We start from the raw sequence: 21,987 nt of genomic DNA, 5'->3' as shown, positions 1-21,987 counted from the left end.
AACATTGTGTTTAAAATTGGGTTCCTGTTGTCAGTACCCAGGTTAATGGCTAGTTTCACAGATCCCACTTAGCACTAATCTTGGACTATCCAATGTTAATTTAGGTGAGGTAGTACAAGATTAGTTAACCAGGGTCTGTAACCGAGTGCATGCTTGGCTTACATGTAGGGTTTGAAGTTTTCAGTTTTAACCAATAATATCCGAAAAAACACTACCGAAGACATATTTAGAAGATTTGTTTTATAAAATGTTTAAAAGTGGGTTTTGGCAACATAATTTAAATAATGTCAATCATTCACTACTCTCTTTCTAATAAGGTTTCATAAGGTGAGCAGTGTGCAAAGACACTGCAGATGACCAATGATCAATTTGTTTTGAACTATGTAATACACGTCATTTGCTTAGCAACGGGTTTAATGACCACTCACCCAAACAAACCAGCAACACGGCATGACCAGTTCGTTTTTATGCCGTTACGGTTTTATTCAGTGATGAACCAAAAAAGTTACTGTAAATTTAAAACTGCTGAACAGTTATGCTTCTACTAATGCATATTAACCCTTCGTAGTCCTATGTCGGACTAGGTCCGACATCATCAAAAAGACGTCAAGCATAGGTCCCTAGTTGTTTTTTCTCTGGAAAAAGCAGCAAAAAGCTTCCAATGGCCGAGAGAAGTGGGGAAAAAAAATATATATAGGCGGATCTGAGCAATACACATAGTCCCTTTACCACAGACAAAACACGGACAAAACAAACAAGATAGCTGTTTCCACATCCAGCGCTCAAAGAAAATTCGTTGACATTTGCCAAGCTTTTTGAGATGTTATAGTAATAAAATAATGACTTGGATCGCATTATTGAGGAGTTTGGTGATAAAACGAGTGATCAGGAAGTGACTTATCAGTATGCACAACGAAGAGAGATGTGATAAATACAGCGAACAAGGAGTGGGGCGGGGCTGGAGATGCAGTACTGAGTGTCCTGTTGGTATGCAGTGCCTTTTAAACCTGTTTTACTGTGAAAAAAAATTACTTTTAAACAGCGCATGTAAAATAAATGGACCTGTAGAAGGGTGGTGGGTAATTCACTGACTCAGGAGACAGAAAGGTGAACCTGAAAACACCGCACAGGTGCCCAGTTTTATTTTGACGCAATGATTTCTTTTGGCCCGCAGAGGGCGCTGTTGGTCCGTGGTCTGCTTACCAACTATGGTAAACAGAACCACAGAAATACCAAATAATGGTAAAACAGTCCAGGGTGCAATCGCACTCGCAGGTGCTTCAAACAATAATTCAAGAATAGAAGGCAAAAAGAAAAAGGGAAAATAAAACAGTAACAAAACTACAAAGAAAAGGTGCTGCACTTTGCAGCGATATCTTGGTCGCCGCTGCCGGTGCGACCCGGATCACCGTCCTTCGCTGCCGGCTAACTAGCCTGCTCTGATATACTATTCAGGGGTCTGCCCATGCGTTCCCCGCCCTCACTGTCTCGCTCTGAAACTCTGTTTCTTTCTCTCCAACTGGTTCTTGGTCATGGACCAGCGCTTCCGCATTTAAAAGGGCAGACCTAAGGAAACAACAGAGCGTTAACTTATAGAGCTAACAATCTCCCCAAGACCCGCCTCTCAGCCATTCAGAGAGGGGGAAAGTCCACACACCCACTTTCCCACCTCCCTGTGTCACTGCCATGACTCACAAGTGGTTGTTGGACGACTGCCGCCCTCTTCCTGCAGCACCGTGAACACGCCAGCAGAGTCAGCACAGATCTCCCCCTGCTACAGGACCGCACAGGGTTAAATTTGTTCTTGTATACAATGAGTGCCTAATTATTACTATTATGATTAATGTTATTATTATAGCTACATAAATATCAAACCTTAATCAGAGTACCGTGATGAAGGTTTAATTCTGGAAAAAAAATGGAAATAACTTATTGTATGCGGGCTCCAATTAATTACTACAGTATGCTATAGTCATATGATGGGGTGGGCAGAAAAAAAAACAAACATGAACTGTAGTGATAGATACATGGGTGATAATGGTTGTAAAATGAAATCTGTTACTTCTCACAATTCTCTGATTCAAAATGGAATCCTAATGTGGACAACCACACTTCAACACAGTAAGTTAATGTATTATAGAAACTGAAAACTAATGTGTGTGAGTGGTGTTTATTTTTAATAACTGAAAATAACCGATTTTGCCAAATAATAATAAAAAACTATAACCCCCCCCCCCCCCCCCCCCCCCCCATCGATACAGAGTAGAGGGGTTCTCAGGCAGGATGGCACAGCCAACCTCCTGGTACTGCACCACATTCTACCACCATCATCACATTGATCAAACAGACAGCGTCCCTCGTTCACCACAGTTTAACCACTGCCAGACCACACATGTGGTCCACTGTCCATTGCTTATTGGGCACTACCAGTTATCAAGTAATATTGTTCACATAGAAAGAAAAGGTTAAACCAGGTGAAGGGGTGGCACTTAGTTTCCAACTTGAAATTATAAACTGATGCTCCAAAAACAAATGCTGAAGTATCATGAACCAGATGACACCACCAAGATCAGACAGACACTTGGATCTCTAGAACTATGAAACACTCAGTACTAGGGTATGTATTAATACAAAACTAGAAGTCTTTCTTAAAAGTCTTTAAATGTTTTGGGTGTGGAAATCAGAGAAATGAGTGGGTAGCAAACATTAATCTTGTGTATGAGTGAATAAGTTCATTATTGTTAAGCGACATATGCAGAGGAGAGAAAATATAGAATTAAGGACTTAGTCAAAACATTTTTCAATGATAATTTTATTATTACTGCACAATCACCTAATTATAGGGGAGGGTTATTCAATATGAGAAAAGTGCAACAGGAAATTGATTCATTAGGCCATGAAAAGATGTGAAAGAAGAAAATCCATCGTCAGGGGTTAGATTATACTAATTGGGATAGATGATCCCTCCTTGATCATAGGGAAGTTACTGGGTCTTGAGAGACAGGGAATTAGAGGGGACATTCAGTCACAAAGAGACCCTGCTGTTTGAAATTCGACTCTGTGCAGACAGCCCACCTCAAAGCACTGGCAGACAGAGGCTTTGTATCACAGCCTCAAACCCAAGGGGCTAGCTTGGAGCCTGCAGCAACCCCTGTTACAATGATGCAGACAAATAGACAGATTGAAACTATAAATACATGGTATGAAACTCAAGTCATGTAGTCAGGGATATGAAAGAATTGCATTAGTTATATAGACAAATGAGGTCAACACTCACCACGTCTTAAGTTAATATGGAGCTGTGGAGCTGAATCTCATTACAAATGCACACATATCAATGGTTCATTAGTAGCCAAGATACAGCCTTAAACAGGTCATTCACAGGATGTGAAACCAAGCATTCATCTAAAACTCTTTCAAAAGTCTTGATTCTGAGACCATTAAGAACATTGGAATGCTCCTATTGTTTCATCACATAGAATGAGCGGTTCTCAACATATACTGGGATCTCTATTGTAACCCACCCACTGACTGTCACCCCAGATGGAGATTATAATAATAATAATAATACCAACCTAGCTACAAGACACAGGTCTTCATGTTCAAAGCAGTGTTGTACAGTGCAGGGTCACTTTCTAATTACCCATCCACAGCTTACTATACATGTTGAAATATTGACCACTGAACAGCCTTCCAGTTCTGTCTACCTGGGAGCAGTGATAGACGATACTTCACATCTTTCACAGTGGAGTTAATTTGGGTACAGTTTTGCAATAAAGCAAGGGCAAACCATCACAGCAGTGTGAGACGTGAGAAGAGATCCGTGCATACAGCTGGACTGCCAAGAGACAATGAAGGGATCTGACCTTTTCTAAGGTTCATGAGCTCTCTTTCTCTCTTTGACATGACAAAACTATAAACACCGGTACATGCAGCTCCAACACACAATGGAAACATTGAGACGCTTGCAGCCTGAGCTCCACAGATCTAAATCCTATATCCTAGATCCTACGGATTGGTCCATCGGGGACTGCAGTACTACAGACACCACCACTGGGAGGGGGAGCTGGTAAAAACACACACAAGTTGGCCACACTACAAACAACAGAATGTTATAGTAAAGCTTCCCTTTGTACTTGGATCAGAAGCTGTAGGATAGAAATGCCATATGAGAGAAACTGTTGGTAATGTTAAACCTGTTTGCTGGAGGTGACTTTGGCATAAGTAGAGTTGCTAAGGTAACTTATGTATAATATGATTGGATATTGGAAAGCATGTGCAGAAATGTATGGGAATAAAAAATATGGTACAAAATTAGCCACAGTAACCTTGTAAAAGTTAGTGGTTGGTTGCACTTGAATGGAATAGCAGCTGAATGGCTAATTTCTCTTGATACTTACAGAAGTAAGACAACAAAAACAGACTGTGGTCACGTATGTCCTGAGCCCAGTATAGTATAAAATACCAGGCATAGAGGCGACAAAGATAGAGAAACCTCTAATATCCCCAGGATTTCCGTGGACCATTGGTGAACGAGTTGGAGGCTGTTTCTCCATGGGTTCAGGTAATCTGATCAATTGCCTGTCTTTGTTAGTACTAGCAGTATATATTGTATCTAAACAACACTCAGTATAGAATGGAAAGTGGGGATTTGGAACTAATAAATGGTAAACATGTTTAAAATTTGAAACATGGTCTGGTCTCATCCTTATAGAGTAACAAAGCAGTTCATTTCATGTTACCCTTAAAGTCTGTGACTTGTCTGTGAGAGGAGTATGGGACACGTAGATAAAACAGGAAGGTCTACCTTTCTTGGGCAGAATATTGTAGGGGTACTGCAGTTATTCCATGAGTGAGGAGGGCTAAATAACCCACAAGCCCCTGCAGATAGCTACGGAAACCCTTATGTAAGCACTGACCCACAGCAGGGTGTGTGGTAGGACATATCTTACCACCTGCCTGGGTGCATTGGGAGGCAAGAGGCTAATTAAAAAAAAAAAAAAAAAAAAAAAAAAATGTCATAAGCTGTCCCTTTGCTGTGAAATCCAACACCACCACTCTCAGCCCCGATTTCAGATACTGCACTTCGGCTGAATTTTGTACAGCCCGGAGCGTTATAGGTGTAATCGAAGGCGTAATCGAAGAGATTGAGATTTTGAGATTCCAAAGAAAAGAAATTCAAGGAAATCGATCAGCATTTTAGTTTTATACAATTCTATTTAATTGCTGTTAGTGTTTGAGTACAATGATGCTGCATTTCTAAGTATGCACCAGCGATAGGACTAATGCACTCCATACTCCTGAAGCTCTGCGTATCAATGCAAGAACACTCAGAACACTCATTAGTCCTATCGCTGGTGGTCTGCTTATACTGCTGGATTTTCCATGCCTTTAGGGCACCCATACCTATATGCTGTGATGCAGTCCAGGAATGGTTGTACTCTGCCATCAAGTAAATCAAGAACACTAGTAGTTAGTATTGATAACGACACTCCCTCATGGATGACTTTACATAGCGATTACTTAGGGAGATAACTTCCACACTCCAGCAGGGATAGGTGTTTTGCACTGAGACACACCCTAAAGTTATCCATCCCTTTTTACAGGGGAATGACAAGGCTGGACTGGCTGCAATGAACCATGGTGCAGTTGTCATCTGCAACCCTTAACTGACTTAAGTGCAATCTTTCAGACTGGATATTTAATCTTAAAGGACTACAAGCATTTATTTACTCGCAATGCTTGCTCAACTATGCTCACCTGTATTTTCACAGACCAAAATACAGATTTGTCAAAAATGTATAGTGCAATATATGGTATTATATGGCTTGTGATTAAGCACACCCAATAACATTCCTTCATTCTCATATTCCTAATAAATGTGTATTCTTCCCAGTTAATCTTCACTTGTTTTCGCTGTCTGTATTAGACAGAGTGACAGAACGATTATCCCTCCCCTCTAATCAGTTATGAAAACACTGTCTATTTTTATAAAGGGTTACCTGATAAAGCGTATTTCAGGAAGAAGCAGAGTATTGTTGTACGGATCATACTGTAACGTTTGGTTTAATCCACAGCTAGGACTTGTTGACCTCAAATTGTACATATAAGCCCCCTTCACTAATTCCCAGCCTCGACATTTCCCAGATTCTTGTCATGTAAGTCACATAGCGAAATAACGAGGGGTAATGTATGCTATAACCAGTGCATGCACAAACAGAGGGTCCTCATAATCGCACAGCAAGTGAAAGTATACACATATTTGTGAACGGGATTAGAGCCAAATGCAATCCGAAGTTGGCATAGGAGGTTCGAATTGGATGATAAAAGCCTGATGAAAACAAGTGCAAAATCAAGGCAGTTATTACTGTACTCTCAGACAATTTGCCTCTGAATCTGTCCAATATGGCTGCTGATTGTTCCAAGATGTAACACCTGTGCAAGCTTTAATTAAATCGCTTGTTTCTGTGTACATCTGAAATGCTTGTGAGAAACTAAACTAAAATAAAATGACTGCCCCTTTGTCTCAAATCTGGGGAACCAGCCTCGCCAAGGAAACTGTAGAATCCTTGAACAACTATCCACACAGCATGCACTCGATAGTTGTGATACTATCAATAGCAGCTAGAAAAAGTTTCATCCCAATTGGATAAACACTTCTCTTGATGTATGGCATGCACACAGACACCTTCACATGCCCACAGATGACAATCATGACAATCGGAAATGCAGTTTCCTAGATATAAAAGTAAAACTAATTTGGTTGCACGCACTGCTGCCTCCACTAAAAGTATTGGAAGACAAGTGGGGGGGCTACACTGCATCACCAATAGTGATGGACTGTTAATGTTAAAAAGCAGGACTTAAACAATACAGGGGGAGCTTGTAGTCATAACTGTAAATAACATGCATTCATCATCATTAAAGAAACTACAAGTGGACTACAAGTTGCTCTGAAGTGGTCATTACAATGCACAACTATCCACTATAACAATGTTTATCTCTGTAAGTTGTGCAGTATGGCAATGTGACAACTATATCCCTTATGGACGTGGATACGAGTTGTGCAAGCGCGGTCAGATACACATACTGTCTCTTGCTTCGGCCCAACACGTAAGTCTGGGTGTACACTTGGATAACTTTGCTTATGACAACTATACGCACGAATTAGGGAAAAACGGGTGGTTAATCGTCTCGATGGTATATGTACAAGGGGTGTCATGGTGTATGTGTGCGAGGTACTCACAGAGAGACAGAGGAGAAATATATATATATATATATATATATATATATATATATATATATATACCTATATATAGATATATATAAACCCTGAAGTTACCTTGGCCTTCATAAACCCTGTTTACAATGGAACGAGATCAAATTGAAGCAATCGTAAAAATGTTATCGTTGCGGGCAGGAATAAAACCAGCTTGTGAAACAGTCTGGGGCAAAACAAGGGTGTTTCTGAAGGGCACTCACCATCTCCTTATGATTGGGGAAGAATGTTTGCTCAGTGAGAGGGAATTTTTCCAGGCCCTGGGATTGGAAGATCTTTATCAGCTGGGAAAACTGAAAGAAAACAGGAAGAAGACAGGGCTCAATTTCAATTAACTTTTTTTTTTTCATGGCATGCAATTATTTTCATTAAAGAAGAGATTTTCTTTTCTTTTTTTAATGTTCGCTGTCAACAGCAGAAAAGGAACAGAGTTTATAAGCTAGACAACTAGTGTGTTTACTAGAAGGCTCAAAATGTTATATACACTGCCATCCAATAAGTATTAGGACAGATTAACAAATGCTAAATGATTAAATTGTTGCTCCTTTTACCCAACCCAGGCCTGAATAGATAACCATCCCTCCATCCCAGAGAAAACCCTGCCTTGTTTACAATCAAATAACAATCAGACAGTGCAATTTACTACAGAACTCATGATTAAATTATCTAGAATCACTCACATTTTATGTGCCTACTTTTAAAATACGTGAATTGAGATCTAATATGGGCCAACATGCCTTTGTATATGAAGCATCTCATCTTTGGAACTCATTGTATTCGAACATAAAAACAGCCTCTTCACAATACCTTTAAATCATTCAGAAATAGGTTGCAAATCCTATAAATACTGACTATGACCAGGATCATGTAAACTGGAATTGTTCTGCTTTTTTTGCTTTTGTATTGTATTGCTGTTTTTATGATTGTTTAAGTGTTTTGGTCCTGTTTGAATGATTTGGCTTTGCCATTGATTTTATATTGTTTTTTCTTGTCACCTTTTCCTGCCAGGCCCACCTTGAAGGGCTCTATCCTGGTTAAATAAAAAAATGGAACAAATTTATCTATGAAATTCCTCTTATCTGCAGTGAATTGTGGGGATGGCCCATCTGAGCTTGTCTGGTTCCTAGCAGCTGATTGACCTCAGAACTGTCAAGTTCTAAGCTTATTTGTGTATAAAAAATGACAATAGAGTTGCAGCCAGTGTCATCTTACTTAAAGGCACTCAAGCTGAAATCGTAATTTAAAAATAATTTAAAAGTAGGCTACAAATGTGGCAGCAGACTGTCTCTCTTTAGAGCGCACACAAGAACTTGCAGACTTAATACAACTGGGTTGAGATTTAAAAAAAATATAGCATTTTATGAGATTTTTAATGAGAGTTATGGGAGCTAGGACTCTGCACGATAAGCTGTGTCTCAGCACTGCATGTACACCCCTTACCTACCTAGGCTACAGTGATGGGGCATGTTGACTTTGAAACCACACCCACTATACCGCTTCAGTGGCGATATAGCCTTTCACACTAGCAGTTATGATAGTTCAGTGCCATCTCTGAACCACCTCCCAAGGTTGTTCAGAGACAGCATAAAATATGACGGTTCTGTGGCAGTATAGGCAATTCACACAGACCTATGAGCCGCTTCAGTGGCGGTTATGAAGCGTCATAACTCCTCTGTGTGAAAGCACCTTAGGTAACCCATTGCATACCCTCACCACTTTGTGTGAAGAAGAGACTCCTTTCAACAACATGACTAGGTAACCGATTGCATACCCTCACCACTCTCTGTGTAAAGAGGAGTAACCTTCAGCAACACAACTAGGTAACAAATTGCATACCCTCACCACTCAATGTGTGAAGAAGGGTCTCCTTCCCTCGGTCCTAAGCCTATCTCCACTTAATTTCCACCCTCCTCTGCTGGTTTCTGTGCTGTGCTTAAAGTTTTGGTTTGGGTTAACTATGTCAACTCCTTTTAAGGTTTTAAATACTTCAGTTGTGTCCCCCCTAATTCATCTTTATGCCAGGCTAAATGGATTCTGTTGTTTCAACCAATCCTTAAACTCTGGGATTAGTCTGATTGCCCTTATTTGAACTCTCTCCATGGTCACAAAGACCCTTTGGTGCTGAGGTGACCAGAACTCGACACTGTGGTCTCATCAGTGCGTTATACAATGGATTAAGGGATGAATAAACTTTGCTTGTGAGTGTTACTTTGACATATTTGAGCAAGCAGTCTGAAAAGTGCAATGGTCCCCTACTTCAAAAATAGAGATTTTAGCAAAAAAAAAAAGAAAAATTGTGTTTGAACATTTTGGGCGTGCTCCTGATCTATGCAGAATGCTTAGCTGAGTCAGTAATAAGAGGCCAAAGCCTGATTTTCCAAACAAACATACTTCTGCTGCTATCTTCTTATCAATCTATGTTTTAAGTTTTAAACAAACCTTCCAAAAACAAGACACAGTACATACCAGACACAGATGAAAGCATGAATGTGGGCACGGCTTTTTTTGTTAAGATTTCAGGATAGTCGTTGACAGATATCTTATCATGCAGCCACCTGCGGAGCATGTGTCATGTACGGTGTGGTGATAAAAGTTATGATAAAGCAATTGTAACATAAATCCTTAATCTATCTCGAGACAAGTAAACATGTATTTAGAAACCTTTTCAAGACACGCCTTTAGCCATGTATAAACAATACCTTACTATAATGATCTAGAGTTTTACCACAGTATCCTTCTACCGTGGCTCTCGAAAAAAATATTCACCCCCCCTTGGACTTTTCCACATTTTATTGTGTTACAACATGGAATCAAAACAAATTTAATTAGGAGATTTGTTCTAAATTAATTACAAGTACAAAACAGAAAATAATTGATTATATAAGTATTCACCCCCTTGAGTCAATATTTGGTAGAGGTACCTTTGGTGAACAGCAATTTTCAACTCTTTCCACATATTCTTAATTGGATTGAGGTCTGGGCTTTGACTGGGCCACTCCAGGACATTGACCTTTTTGTTTATAAGCCACTCCAGTGTGGCACTGGCTGTATGTTTGGGGTCATTGTTCTGCTGGAAGATGAATCTTCTCCCAAGTCCCAGGTCGCTTGCAGGTTTTCCTCCAGGATTTCTCTGTACTTTGCTGTATCCATTTTGCCCTTTATCTTCACAAGCTTTCCAGACCGTTATGCAGAGAAGCATCCCCATAGCATGATGCTGTCACCATCATGCTTGTCGGTAGGAATGGTGTTCTCAGTATTTCGTGCAGTGTTGGGCTTGCACCAAAAATAGTGCTTAGCGTTGAGGCCAAAAAGCTCTATTTTGGTCTCATCCGACCATAGAATCTTCTTCCACTTGGTCTCAGAGTCTTCCACATGCCTTCTGGCAAACTCTAGCTTAGATTTGATGTGAGTTTTTTTCAACAATGGCTCTTTTTGCCACTCTCCCATAATGACCATTTGTTAAGCCCCTGGGCTATTGTTGCCTGCAGTGTCTCCCAGCACAGCCGTGGAAGATTGTAACTCCTTTAGAGTTGCCATAGGCCTCTTGGTGGCCTCCCCGACTATTGCCCTTCTCGACCCAGATACTCAGTTTTTGAGGACGGCCTGTTCTAGACAAATTCACAGTTGTGCCATATTCTCTCCATTTCTTAATAATGGACTTTACTGTGCTCCAGGGGATATCCAATGCGTTGGAAATGTTTTTATATCCTACCCCTGATTGGTGCTTTTGAAGAACCTTCTTCCGGATTTGCTTTGAATGTTTCTTCGATTTCATGATGTAGTTTTTGTTAGGAAATGTACCAAACCAACCGTGGGACCTCCCAGAGACAGGTGTATTTAACCTGAAATCATCTGACACACCTTAATTGCACACAGGTGGACTCCATTCAACTAATTATGTGACTTCTAAAGACAACTGGTTGCACCAGAGCTTATTTAGGTGTATCATAGCAAAGGGGTGAATACTTATGCAATCAATTATTTTCTGTTTTATATTTGCAATTAATTTAGAACAATTTGTAGATTTTATTTTTCACTTTGACATTATGGACTTTTCTTGTGTTGGTCAGTGGCAAAAACTCCTAATTAAATCCATTTTGATTCCATGTTGCAACACAATAAAATGTGAAAAAGTCCAAGGGGGGGTGAATACTTTTGAGAGCCGCTTTATATCACCATCAAAACTACATTCAAGTGCAATCAAAAGTTAGATGTAAACACATGAATATATATATATATATCTATATATATATATATATATATATATATATATATATATATATATATATATATATATATATATATATATATATATATATATATATATATTTTACAGTAATCATAGAATTCTGGCTATAAAATGATTCATTTGGCAATGATTTAAGGTTTAACAATATTCAACTTTGATTCAATTCAATGTTATCATATATCAATGCTTCTTTCAACATACAGAAACAAAAAGGCAAATCTTGTTAAAAGAAAATACCTTTTATTTGAAAAAAAACAAGATGGTTTTTTCTTCATGACAAAAACACTTTGGTATTAAACAACTTCAGTATCCTCCTGTTTACTTTGTGAATTTTAGCATACTTTCAGATTTAGTAGCAACACAAGTCTTTTTATTCATTGTTTGAAATAAGATCTTTTCAAGAAGCCGTTTTCAGCAGCTATGTTTTAGTTTTTGTGAAGTTATAATGTTGGAGAGCTGTTGAGTCTTCAGCGAATCAGTCCTATTGTACACACTTAAATGTTTTCGTGTTGCTTTTCCAAGAGTTGTATTGTCTTTTGAGAGAGTACTTGGAGAGTTTAAGAGATTCTTTTCATTGAGAGATCGTTTTTCCATGCATTTTTATACCATTTGAGAATAGGTGAATCTCTCCTAGTCATTCCATTGGTAAACCCTCTCTCTGGTAATTTTACTGGCTGTTTTGAATGTAGGCAGATGACATCATAACTTCATCAAACAAATACCTCCCCATCTTCATTTGAACAAAAGGGTCGTAAATGACAAAAAAATGCATTAAATTAAAATACTGTTTTGTGAAATAACTTGTCCTATTTTTACTTAATAATCACATTGATATTTTCCTGATGTGATTTCACACAATGCAGTACCAATCATATACATCCCATAATTATCATTCTAATGAATTAATTAGATTTAATCAATTTCCTGAATGATAAATTACTTAATTTTTAGTGATTTAAATAAGGCTTTTAATACAATATATTTTCTATGTATGTACATTTACGAGTTCGCAAGATTATCATTTTTATAACAGTTAACATATTTTCCCACTGACTACAATGTTAATTTAATTGCAAACTCAACTATCTCCACATTTCTCTGGTATACAATGAATTTATCTTTATCTTCAAAGAAAGAATCTGGGTTTTTAGATCACTTAAAAACACAAATGGCATTCTGGACTTTAAAAGTTAGACCCATATATTGACAGAGCATACAGAGGTACTGATGGCACTGTACACTACAAACTGTGACTTGGTTTATTTTAGTTAGGACATGTTGACGGTAAATCATATATATACAGCCTCTTAAAGCGTGAGTCAGATAGAGAAAAGATATTTAGTATGGTATAATATAACCAGTACATGCACATACAGAGGGTCCTCGTAATCATACAGTGAGTGAAATGATCAAATATTAGAATTAGATTCAATCGAATTAGCGCCAGATGCAATCCAAGACATGTACAGGAGGGTAAGCGTGCATGATACAAGTTTAGTGGGGATTAGTTTAGTGTAAAAGATAGAGAGACAGACAGGTTTAGAGTGTAACAGATAGAGAGATAGACAGAAAGGTTTTACACAGCCTCCAATTAGGTTTACATAAATGCGTTGCATCTGAAATGCCCAATCTGATTTTTTTCTAAACTATTTATTAATGCTCTAAAATGTCATTTATATGTTTATGGACTGCAACCGCAACTGCACCTCCTTTCATCTGAAATCACATGCTTCACAATTCCTTGAAGTGACGTGCGATTAGGTCAACTGCCAGTTTCTGATGTCAGCTGTTTCTTTGCTACTCTACCAGTCGACTAGACGACTACATGATGCTACCCTTGCCTTGCACTCAAAGTTGCAGCACTTTTACTGGACCAGACACTGGGGACCACAAGCAGTTTAGGATGTTTCTCTGAAACCCCTAAACTTGGTAAGGGAAAAGCCCATTGAGTCCAGCCCCAGGACAGCACTTACCACCCAGGGCTTGCTGCAGAAGTTGTAGATGGAGTGCAGGGAGTTGATCCCTGGAACCCCCCCGTACTGCAGCCCGATGATGAGGCTGCGGAAGTCTTCTCCCTGGGCCATGCTGTAAGCATGCTGGCGAACCAGGACCAAGTCAGGCTTGAAAGACCTGCAGGGGCAGAGAAAACAACCATGGAAACAATCCGCCAGAAGAAAAGATGAAGTATGTGTTTAGCAGGGATGGATTAATTCCATCCCTGCCAAAATCCATATGTGGAATGTGGCTGGGTCTTGATTGCCTAATTGATGGCCATTAAACCATAGCCACATGGTATATGAAGGGAGCAAAATGCTTTGTTTATGAGGAGGTAGTTAGAAGGAGAGTTCTAATGAAGGCTAATGCCCAGCCTGAACAAAGTGAGTAAACACACCGTAATAGCTGGAGCTGGGTGTTTTAATTTGTAGTTTGGCATTGTTTTGTTAAAACCTTTATTTTGTTCCTGTGTTTTTTTCCTCTTTTGTTTGCATTTGTTAATTAAAGTGTGCATCCATGCTTTATACTGCAGCTTCCTGCCTCTGAGCCTCCTCCCTGGAGGGATCCACCCTTGACCGCAACTATAGCCTTTCACTGTCGCTAAGGCATTGTGTCACAAAACTGCCCTGAAAAGCAACATTTCTGAAAAAATGTGATTGTTTAACTAATGTGACTTGTCCAATGTGAATCCAGAGGCCTAAAGGTTTGTATCCTAGCAACGTGCTGAGGTTGGCTACCCTACCGTACTAGCACTAATATAAGCACATTACTATCAGTGTTTTAATGCAAACCGGACTCTACTATGATGCATCAATTCACTGATATGTAATCAAAGCTCGTGAAATTTAAGGACGGATTATCAATAATCGATTAGTTATTGCATCACTATTGATTGTCAATTGATAGTCGACAATATGCCCTTCACAGAAAACAATTATTTGATGCTTGTCTTCATCTCCTTCCTGTATCATTGTACTTGAGTAGGCAACCTGTCTAAACCACAATCAATGAAAAACTCCAAAAGGGATGAATTTATTAGTAGGTCAAGGTCATTCGATAAAATCACACTGCCTGAGCCTGGCAAACAGGAATTTGATTCACAACCAAAACTATTTCTCTAAAGTTTCAGGGGCCTTAAGTTTTATCTTTATTTGCTATGCAATGCAGACTTAAAATAAACCAGATTTATTTTATTTTTCTTAATCATGAATATATGCCTTAGGAAGGAAATGATTAACCTCGTATTTCTGTAGTCTGATCTACATGGATGGAATATTCAGTATCACAAGTCCATTCAAAGTTTGATCACATTCAGGCTAAAGGCCTCCAAGATTTAAGGCTGGTTTGCAACCACCAGGATAAGGTGAGCCTTGAAATCACCCTGAAGTACTGCCTGTGCCAGGCCATGTCAATTACAATTGGAGCTGTGCAATTCGTAATGAATTGTAATTACAATGTAACTTTAATTGGAGTTGAACCTTGGCACACCTGTGTAATTGTAATGTATACTATATAATTGATTCATTTACAGTGCAATTGCACATTTATTTGTGATTTGATCATTATTCTTGTACTTTCAATCACTTATAGTGACCTCATTTGTTTCAAAACAATAAAAGTTACATAGCGTGCTTCTGTATTTGTACCTGTGATTATTGCAGGGTTATATAGAATAAATAGAGTAAATATGTCAAATGTGGATAGTTATTTATGTTACTTTTTAGTTTAATTGTAATTATAATTGTAACTAGAACTGCCAGACAGTTTTACGGCTTCCACACTCAGTATCAAAATTAGCAAGCTGTAGCATTGCAGCACAAGTGTCAGCAACAGATCAGTTTTATGGAGCAGTTTCAATTCAGAACACTGCATTAGTTCATTATCTCACGATCTACACACTGTAAGGAGTTATAAGCTAGTTTTACATTTAACCTTAAGGAGAGGTCAAAGGTTACTATCAATGTAATTTTTTAATAGAGCATATATGGGTTCCTAAATGTGTTGTATAGTAACCATAACTATGGGCACTGTAAGGAGTTACAAACTAGTTTTACATTTGACCTTAGAGAGGTCAAATGTCTCAGACAAGGTGATTTTTAGGGCTGTGTCCGAAGTTCGTTCGATAGTTAGATAGATTCAAAAATTGTTTGATTGATCGAAGGTTCGTCAGATGGGTTCATGCACTGTTTTTTTTCCTATTGACAGAAACTGTTTGACAATGTGTGAATACTATAAATTTGATCTTTTGATTTGTAGAATGCATATTATGTAAACAAAAGTTGTTAATAAAATCTGCTACCAAATTGTTATACATTATGTACCCTGGAGCAGTGAGCTCATACTTCTAGCGGTTGTAGTGCTTCAATAAAATATGTACTGAATACCTAGTATACAAGACAGTGTAAGAGAAGTGCTATGGTAGAATATTTCTGAAACATACAAAATATACACTATCACTAATAATTGTTATTTCGAAAAAACTGAACACCGTCCGTTTCTATCCGCTCCAGCTCGTGTTATCCAGAGGCAAAACTTTCATTTCTTCATTCGCCATCTCGACAGCAAAGTGTTGTATAGCGTAAGCTGTATTTAAATAAATGTTTCAAAACCCCTTCTGCTGTTTATGATTTTTTTGTTAAATGCCCAGACAACCAAAAAAAAGTTGAATGCAACTGTGTAAGCGACTCGTATCATGGAGGCTCCACTAATCTACACTAATGGGGTCACTTGACAAGCGTAAGTTCTTATTATTATTAGTATTACTAATATTTCTAGTAGTAGTAAAATGTGAGAGTGATAACCTGCTTGGAACGGTGACTGTTAAATAAAGCTTTGTCTGCTGCAGTTGGTTCTGCTGCAATGCAAGCTTACTGTATAGATCGCAAGCAGCATCAATTAAGTGTAAATAAACAACGTGTATTTTTTATATTTTTTTATTTAAATTATAAAAACATGATTACTGTTCCATATAACATACTTTTAAACTACATGTGAACGTTTTATTCCATTTATATGGATTACCTGTAAAATAATATAAACAAATAGCTATGGTGACATCAACAATACATTATGCAAATGAGTACTAGTGAAGGTTCGAACCTTCCTTCGGGAATGTGTTCCAAACCCTTGTGTACTCTTTGTTGCAGCCCTTCTGATTTTTGGATAGAGCACACATGGTTTCCTATATGTGTTCCATAGCAACCATGACCCTATCTGCACTTGTTATAAGCCAGTTTTGCATTTGACTTTAAGCAGAGGTCAAAGGTCATGGTCAAGGCAATTTATGAATAGAGCACATATGGGTAAGGAGTTATAAGCTAATTTTACATTTGACTGAAGGTTTTTAAAGGTTTTTAAAGAAATGCATCAGGCAGCCATATTGGTTTACACACAAACACCGTTTTTGAAAATGTCAATTGTACTGACACAGGGATGATGATGCTTGTCAACTTTGGAGTTAATCAAACAAACTGTTTTTCAACTGAAGTGATTTTAAATTTAAGAAGAAAATGTAGGTCTGGCGGCCGCCTTTTTTTTTTTTTTAACAACCATTTTGCCCTATTTGAATTTCACTGTCCCCAGGATGATGCCTACCAAGTTCAGAGCTAGTTGGTTAAACAGTTTTCAAACATAAGCAGTTTGATATTTGGGACGCATTTCAGCGAATTTGGTGGAAGCCAATTTGACATTAATTTATCGCAGCAGCTTATGCTTGCCAAACTTGAAGCGGGTTTGGTTGTTGATGACATATGCCAAGTTGCACATCAATCGGATCTCCAGTATTCTGCAGAGGTCCTACCTTTACTGTCAAATATCATTATTTATCACTGTAGCTAAATCCAAAATGTCAGGTTCCAGCTAATTTAATTTTATCACCATGTTAACCTCTGAACCCATACACCAATACAGTAAAGGGATATCTCAGAATTAAAAGGATGTTATAACACTGCTTGGAAATTCTTTAAGTAAACAAAGCTCTTTTGCATTTTTTTGTTTTTGTTTCCACAGAGCAAAATGTTTAAATGAAAGACAAACAGTCAACACTTCAGCAGCATTTTGGCTCTTCGCTTTCCTTCCACCCCCACAATAGCTTATCCTTTCGCCCTCCTTTGACAAATTATTCAAGCACGTGCCACTATTCAAACCATTTAAATTATATCTCTCGGTGGATTAGCACGTTAAATGGAAACTGCACGCTTTCAAAGAAGAAAAGGGTGATTATTTGGGAGGCAAGAGGAGAAAAGTACTAATTGTTTGGATGGTCTAAGTAATTAAAAAGAGGTTAATTTGGCTTGTTACAAAGGATTCTGGGAAAGTGGCCAATTGAGCCATAACATGGGCCACAGGGGATTATGGGAATGCTGTCTCAGCTGCCCTCGACCCGACACCTCTGGTTCCAATTCCACCCAGGTCATACAATACAAAGGGTTGTCATCTGCATTATTGAGGTTATTATCTCAATTTATTCTGTTGCTTCCCAACATTCTTAGAGTGGCGGCTGAATGTTTTAAAAGCATCTACCTTTTGATGCTCAAAAATGCTTGGTTGAGCTGATTAACAGATTAACGAAGCTAAATCAGAAAACCAACTGCGTTTAGCATGCTGCACTTGTATCGTGAAAACATACAATAGCAAAGCATGGTAAGATGTGATAAAGCATGGGGGAACATGGTTAAGCACAGGGGAGTGTGGTAAAGAAAAGAGGAGCATGGCTAAAGTCTCAATATAGCTCTTAGAATCATGTCTGACCTCCAAGAACTTCAGGTCACCATGGTGTTATTATGAACCTGCCCCTGCTCCTCTAGCAGTTGCAAGAAAGACATCACGTGTCTGTGTAGATCTCATGAGTGTAGATCGGTTATAACAGATGTTATAGCAAATGCGTATTTCCATTTTAAGAAATGATATCCGGTGCAATACTAGGTTAAAGAAACCCCTGTTTGCAAGCCTTGCTTTTCCGTGGTTGTTTCTCCTGGAGAGGGAACTTGTCCCCACTTGTTCAACACTTTCATTCCTTTCATTAACCAATCAGCTGCTTCCCCAATTGACTGACAGGAGCTTTGCCGCCAGTGGCATGTTTTGAACCTGATTCTCTATCAGACTCTAAAGTAAGATTCAAACAGAAAGCCACTTAACCAGAAGGGTTCCATGTCTGTGTTCCATGTTTAATGTCTTCTTTCAAAGCAGCACACTTCAGTGCTACATTGCAAATGGACACTGCACGACAGGTAGGATTAATAGGATCAACCCCTTCAGAGAAGTGTTATATGTAAACGTTCAACCCAGAGGTTTCTATAACCAGACATAAAGTACAGCTTATGAGGTTTGTTCTGTTACCTGTAGCACAACTGCATGCTTGAAAGGAAAGTCAGCTCTCAAAACCCTCGTAATTTATGATCTTTCAAAGCAAACATATGCTACAAGGCCTAGGCTGAATTGAAATGATTGGTGCTCAAATAGAAAGCCAGGTGTTTGCTACAGCACGCTTGAATCGTCCTCCAACAACAATCTGTTATTTTGTTCCCACAGCATATCCCCAAGCCGCCATTATTAAACGCTGCTTCAACATCTGTTCTCTTGTGTAAAGGAGGGCCTGTAGTGTTTACATTCCCCTTCTAAGGACTGAAACATTAGGGTAAAAGAAACTCCTGAAAACAAGGTGGTACTGTACAATCTGAAAACTGGGTCGTTACCACACTGATCGCTTAAATGGGTCAGCTCTCATGACTCGAGACGCAACCCTAGAAAAATGTGGCAGTTATGCGAGGTGGCCAACTAGTAACAATTCCAGATAAACAAAGCAAACCCAAGCCAAACCAGCACACATGGCTCCCAGACCCAACTGCAGCCAGATTCAACGAGGCATGGGTCCCAAGTTTCAACTGGAATGCTGGTCCAGACTATTTGCTGCGGATGAGCGGGGGCGATGATTAATCTGACCTACATTACATTTCAAATCAATAAAAGAAAATGGAAATTGGTTAACTTAAAATGATATAATTGACTTGAATTAAGAATTGAATGAAGTGTACAATTGTAAAGTCATATGTTGATAATGACAAACTTTTAAATCACCCAAACAGTGATCTTACATAGTCAAGTTTTATTTTCCAGGTTGTACAATCACTGTCGCAGGTCTGTAGGTTGTGGGCTTGACCCCCAAAATACAGGTCACTTGGACGATCTGCAAGGGGGCTACTGTATATAGCACAACCTCATTACAGAACCAACACACAATTCGGCCTCATTGCCAGTCTGTTTAAGAGAGGCCCAGGACTCACTCTTGCAAAGGTCATTAAAGTCAAGATAAGTCTATCTACTTTTGATCTGTACAAATGAAGCAAATGGAAATGTTAAAAAGATTGTACATATTCTCAGTGGACCCCAACACAGCAGCCATCTTCGTTCACAGGTCAAAAGGGGGTGTTAGATTTTGCCCACAGATTTTCCAGAACACTGGAAATTTTAAGTTGCCAGCTTAAATGGTTTCTGAAATATTAGAACATGATTCAGTACCATCGGTCAATCAGCGTCCAGTTCTATTTTTATTATCCATCAAAACCAGCCAATCAATACTTTGCAACTACGACAGCAACCAGTCCTGTACCTGCCAACGTCTTATCAGCCAATTGCAGCCTGTCAGCTCGACTGTAGCCCAGCATCTTTCAACAAAAACAAACCAGAGGCACGAACAATTCAGTAATTTTGCTCCATTCAGATATCTGGCACTGTCCAGATAAACTATAAACAGCTCTGATAAGAACAAAGTTATTTTGTACGTGATCCTTTCTGAACATTTTAGGGACTTTTTAAAAAATGTTTCTCAGCAGAAAGGTACCTGACAAATTATTACAGGTTCAAGGTAAATGTACATGCAAATTTAAGTTTTAATGGAAATAAGGAGAAACATTGCTTCCTAATAGCGACAGTGTCCTCTCAAAGTCTCTACCATGTGCAAGTTGACCTTGACTTTTGTTACTGCCCTTAACTTCGGCTCAGGAAGCATAACTCCATTTGCAGTCAACCAACACACAATACAGCCACAATACAGCCTTCATCAAGAGGGCACTATCACTTAGTTAGCAGTAGTAGGTGCTGCGGCGGGTTGATAAACTCATACGAGCTTGATTGGTCATGTGATATGCACATCTGGGATTCAACTACGCCACCTATGGGTGTTATATAGCAGCCCACAGTTAAGAGCACTCTTCTCTACCCCCTTAGTCAGACTGGAAAGAGCACTGGAAAGTTTTCAGGCAGTGATGGAAACAATATACTCCAAACCATAATGGAACTAAAATCAAAAGGCCAAAGCACTGTCATAAAAATGCATTAAGTATTTGCTTTATTCATGTAGAGGTTTTTATATGACCTACAGTAAACACATTCCTGAAATGTCTCCAATATGCAACACACACTTCTGTGGGATTGGGCTGTCCCATGCATAGGAAGAATACTGTAAACACTTAGCCACTTTCATATTTTCTCAAGAAACTCAACATTAGATAGTTTAGTATACATTGCAGTACTTGACACAATTAGCATCCATTTAAAAATAAACAAACATTGCAACATCACCTAAAAGACCACGGGAATAAAGGGGGGTGGCAGTAATTTGTTATACAAATGGAATCACTGACGCGTGTTCTGAAAAATACAGAAGCTGAATATTGCTCTTCTAAAGTGGTCAAGACGACAGATCTGACAGACTCAGTCTGATGGTAGGTGCTTGGCTGGCAGGTGCTTCATCTGAAATGTGATGACACTACGAGAACAGACTGTGCTGCAGACTTCCAACTGCAACTTCCCTGAAGGAACTAGAGGTGGTTTTGATGAATGGTCAACATGCCTTCAGAAAAATGCAAACACCATGTGGACAAAAGCCACTGTGACAATGTACTCTGTTAAAGTATCGCCAGTCCTCCACCTGTATAAATCTTTCATGTGCACTACTGTCCTCTTTTATTTCAAGGTTATCCCACACCAACACCCCTGAACCTATACATCAGTTTCATGGTTCTGTTTAGAGAGTATATTCATGATTTATCAGACTCAATAATCTCCAACTGGCAACAACAGAGGTCCAAAGTATCACAAGTATGTGATTTATTTTTCCAGACATGGAAACAGAATCACAGAGGGAGATTTTATCTGATCTGCAAAACTCTGAAGTTAACCTTGACAGAAAGCAGGCAGCAGCCAGAGCCAGCTGCAAGAATAAAGAGAAGGAGCAAAGATGAGAAAGAGACAAGAAAAAAGACATTCTCTTGCTGTAATGACTATATAGGCAGGTGCACACAGGGTCTTCCTGGTTTGATGCAACAAACAAACAGCAAACCAGACAGGTTATGAATCTAATGGTGTTACCAACTATTCAACAATCGTATAAACTACTGTGCTTACTTAAAAAGAAGGGTAAAAACACAGCTGTTTAATTGTTTTAAGTATCACCTGTGTTTCATGT

At 38.9% G+C, this 21,987-nt stretch overlaps 1 protein-coding gene across 2 annotated transcripts in view; it reads right to left on the bottom strand.

Annotated features, from left to right (window-relative positions):
* LOC121319518 (synapsin-3-like) overlaps positions 1–21,987 on the bottom strand; it is a 223,186-nt gene that overhangs the window by 107,665 nt on the left and 93,534 nt on the right. For both annotated transcript variants that reach the window (XM_041257035.1, XM_041257036.1), the window contains exons 5-6: positions 13,502–13,658; positions 7,483–7,572 (exon numbers count right to left, since the gene is read on the bottom strand). In XM_041257035.1, the coding sequence (XP_041112969.1) occupies positions 7,483–7,572; positions 13,502–13,658 (247 nt within the window). The remainder of the gene's footprint in view (positions 1–7,482; positions 7,573–13,501; positions 13,659–21,987) is intronic.

This window comes from Polyodon spathula, chromosome 8 (assembly GCF_017654505.1).
Source record: "Polyodon spathula isolate WHYD16114869_AA chromosome 8, ASM1765450v1, whole genome shotgun sequence".
Lineage (NCBI taxonomy): Eukaryota > Metazoa > Chordata > Actinopteri > Acipenseriformes > Polyodontidae > Polyodon > Polyodon spathula.
The sequence above is the reverse complement of the archived record's forward strand: the minus strand, read 5'-3'. Positions and strand labels throughout refer to the sequence as shown.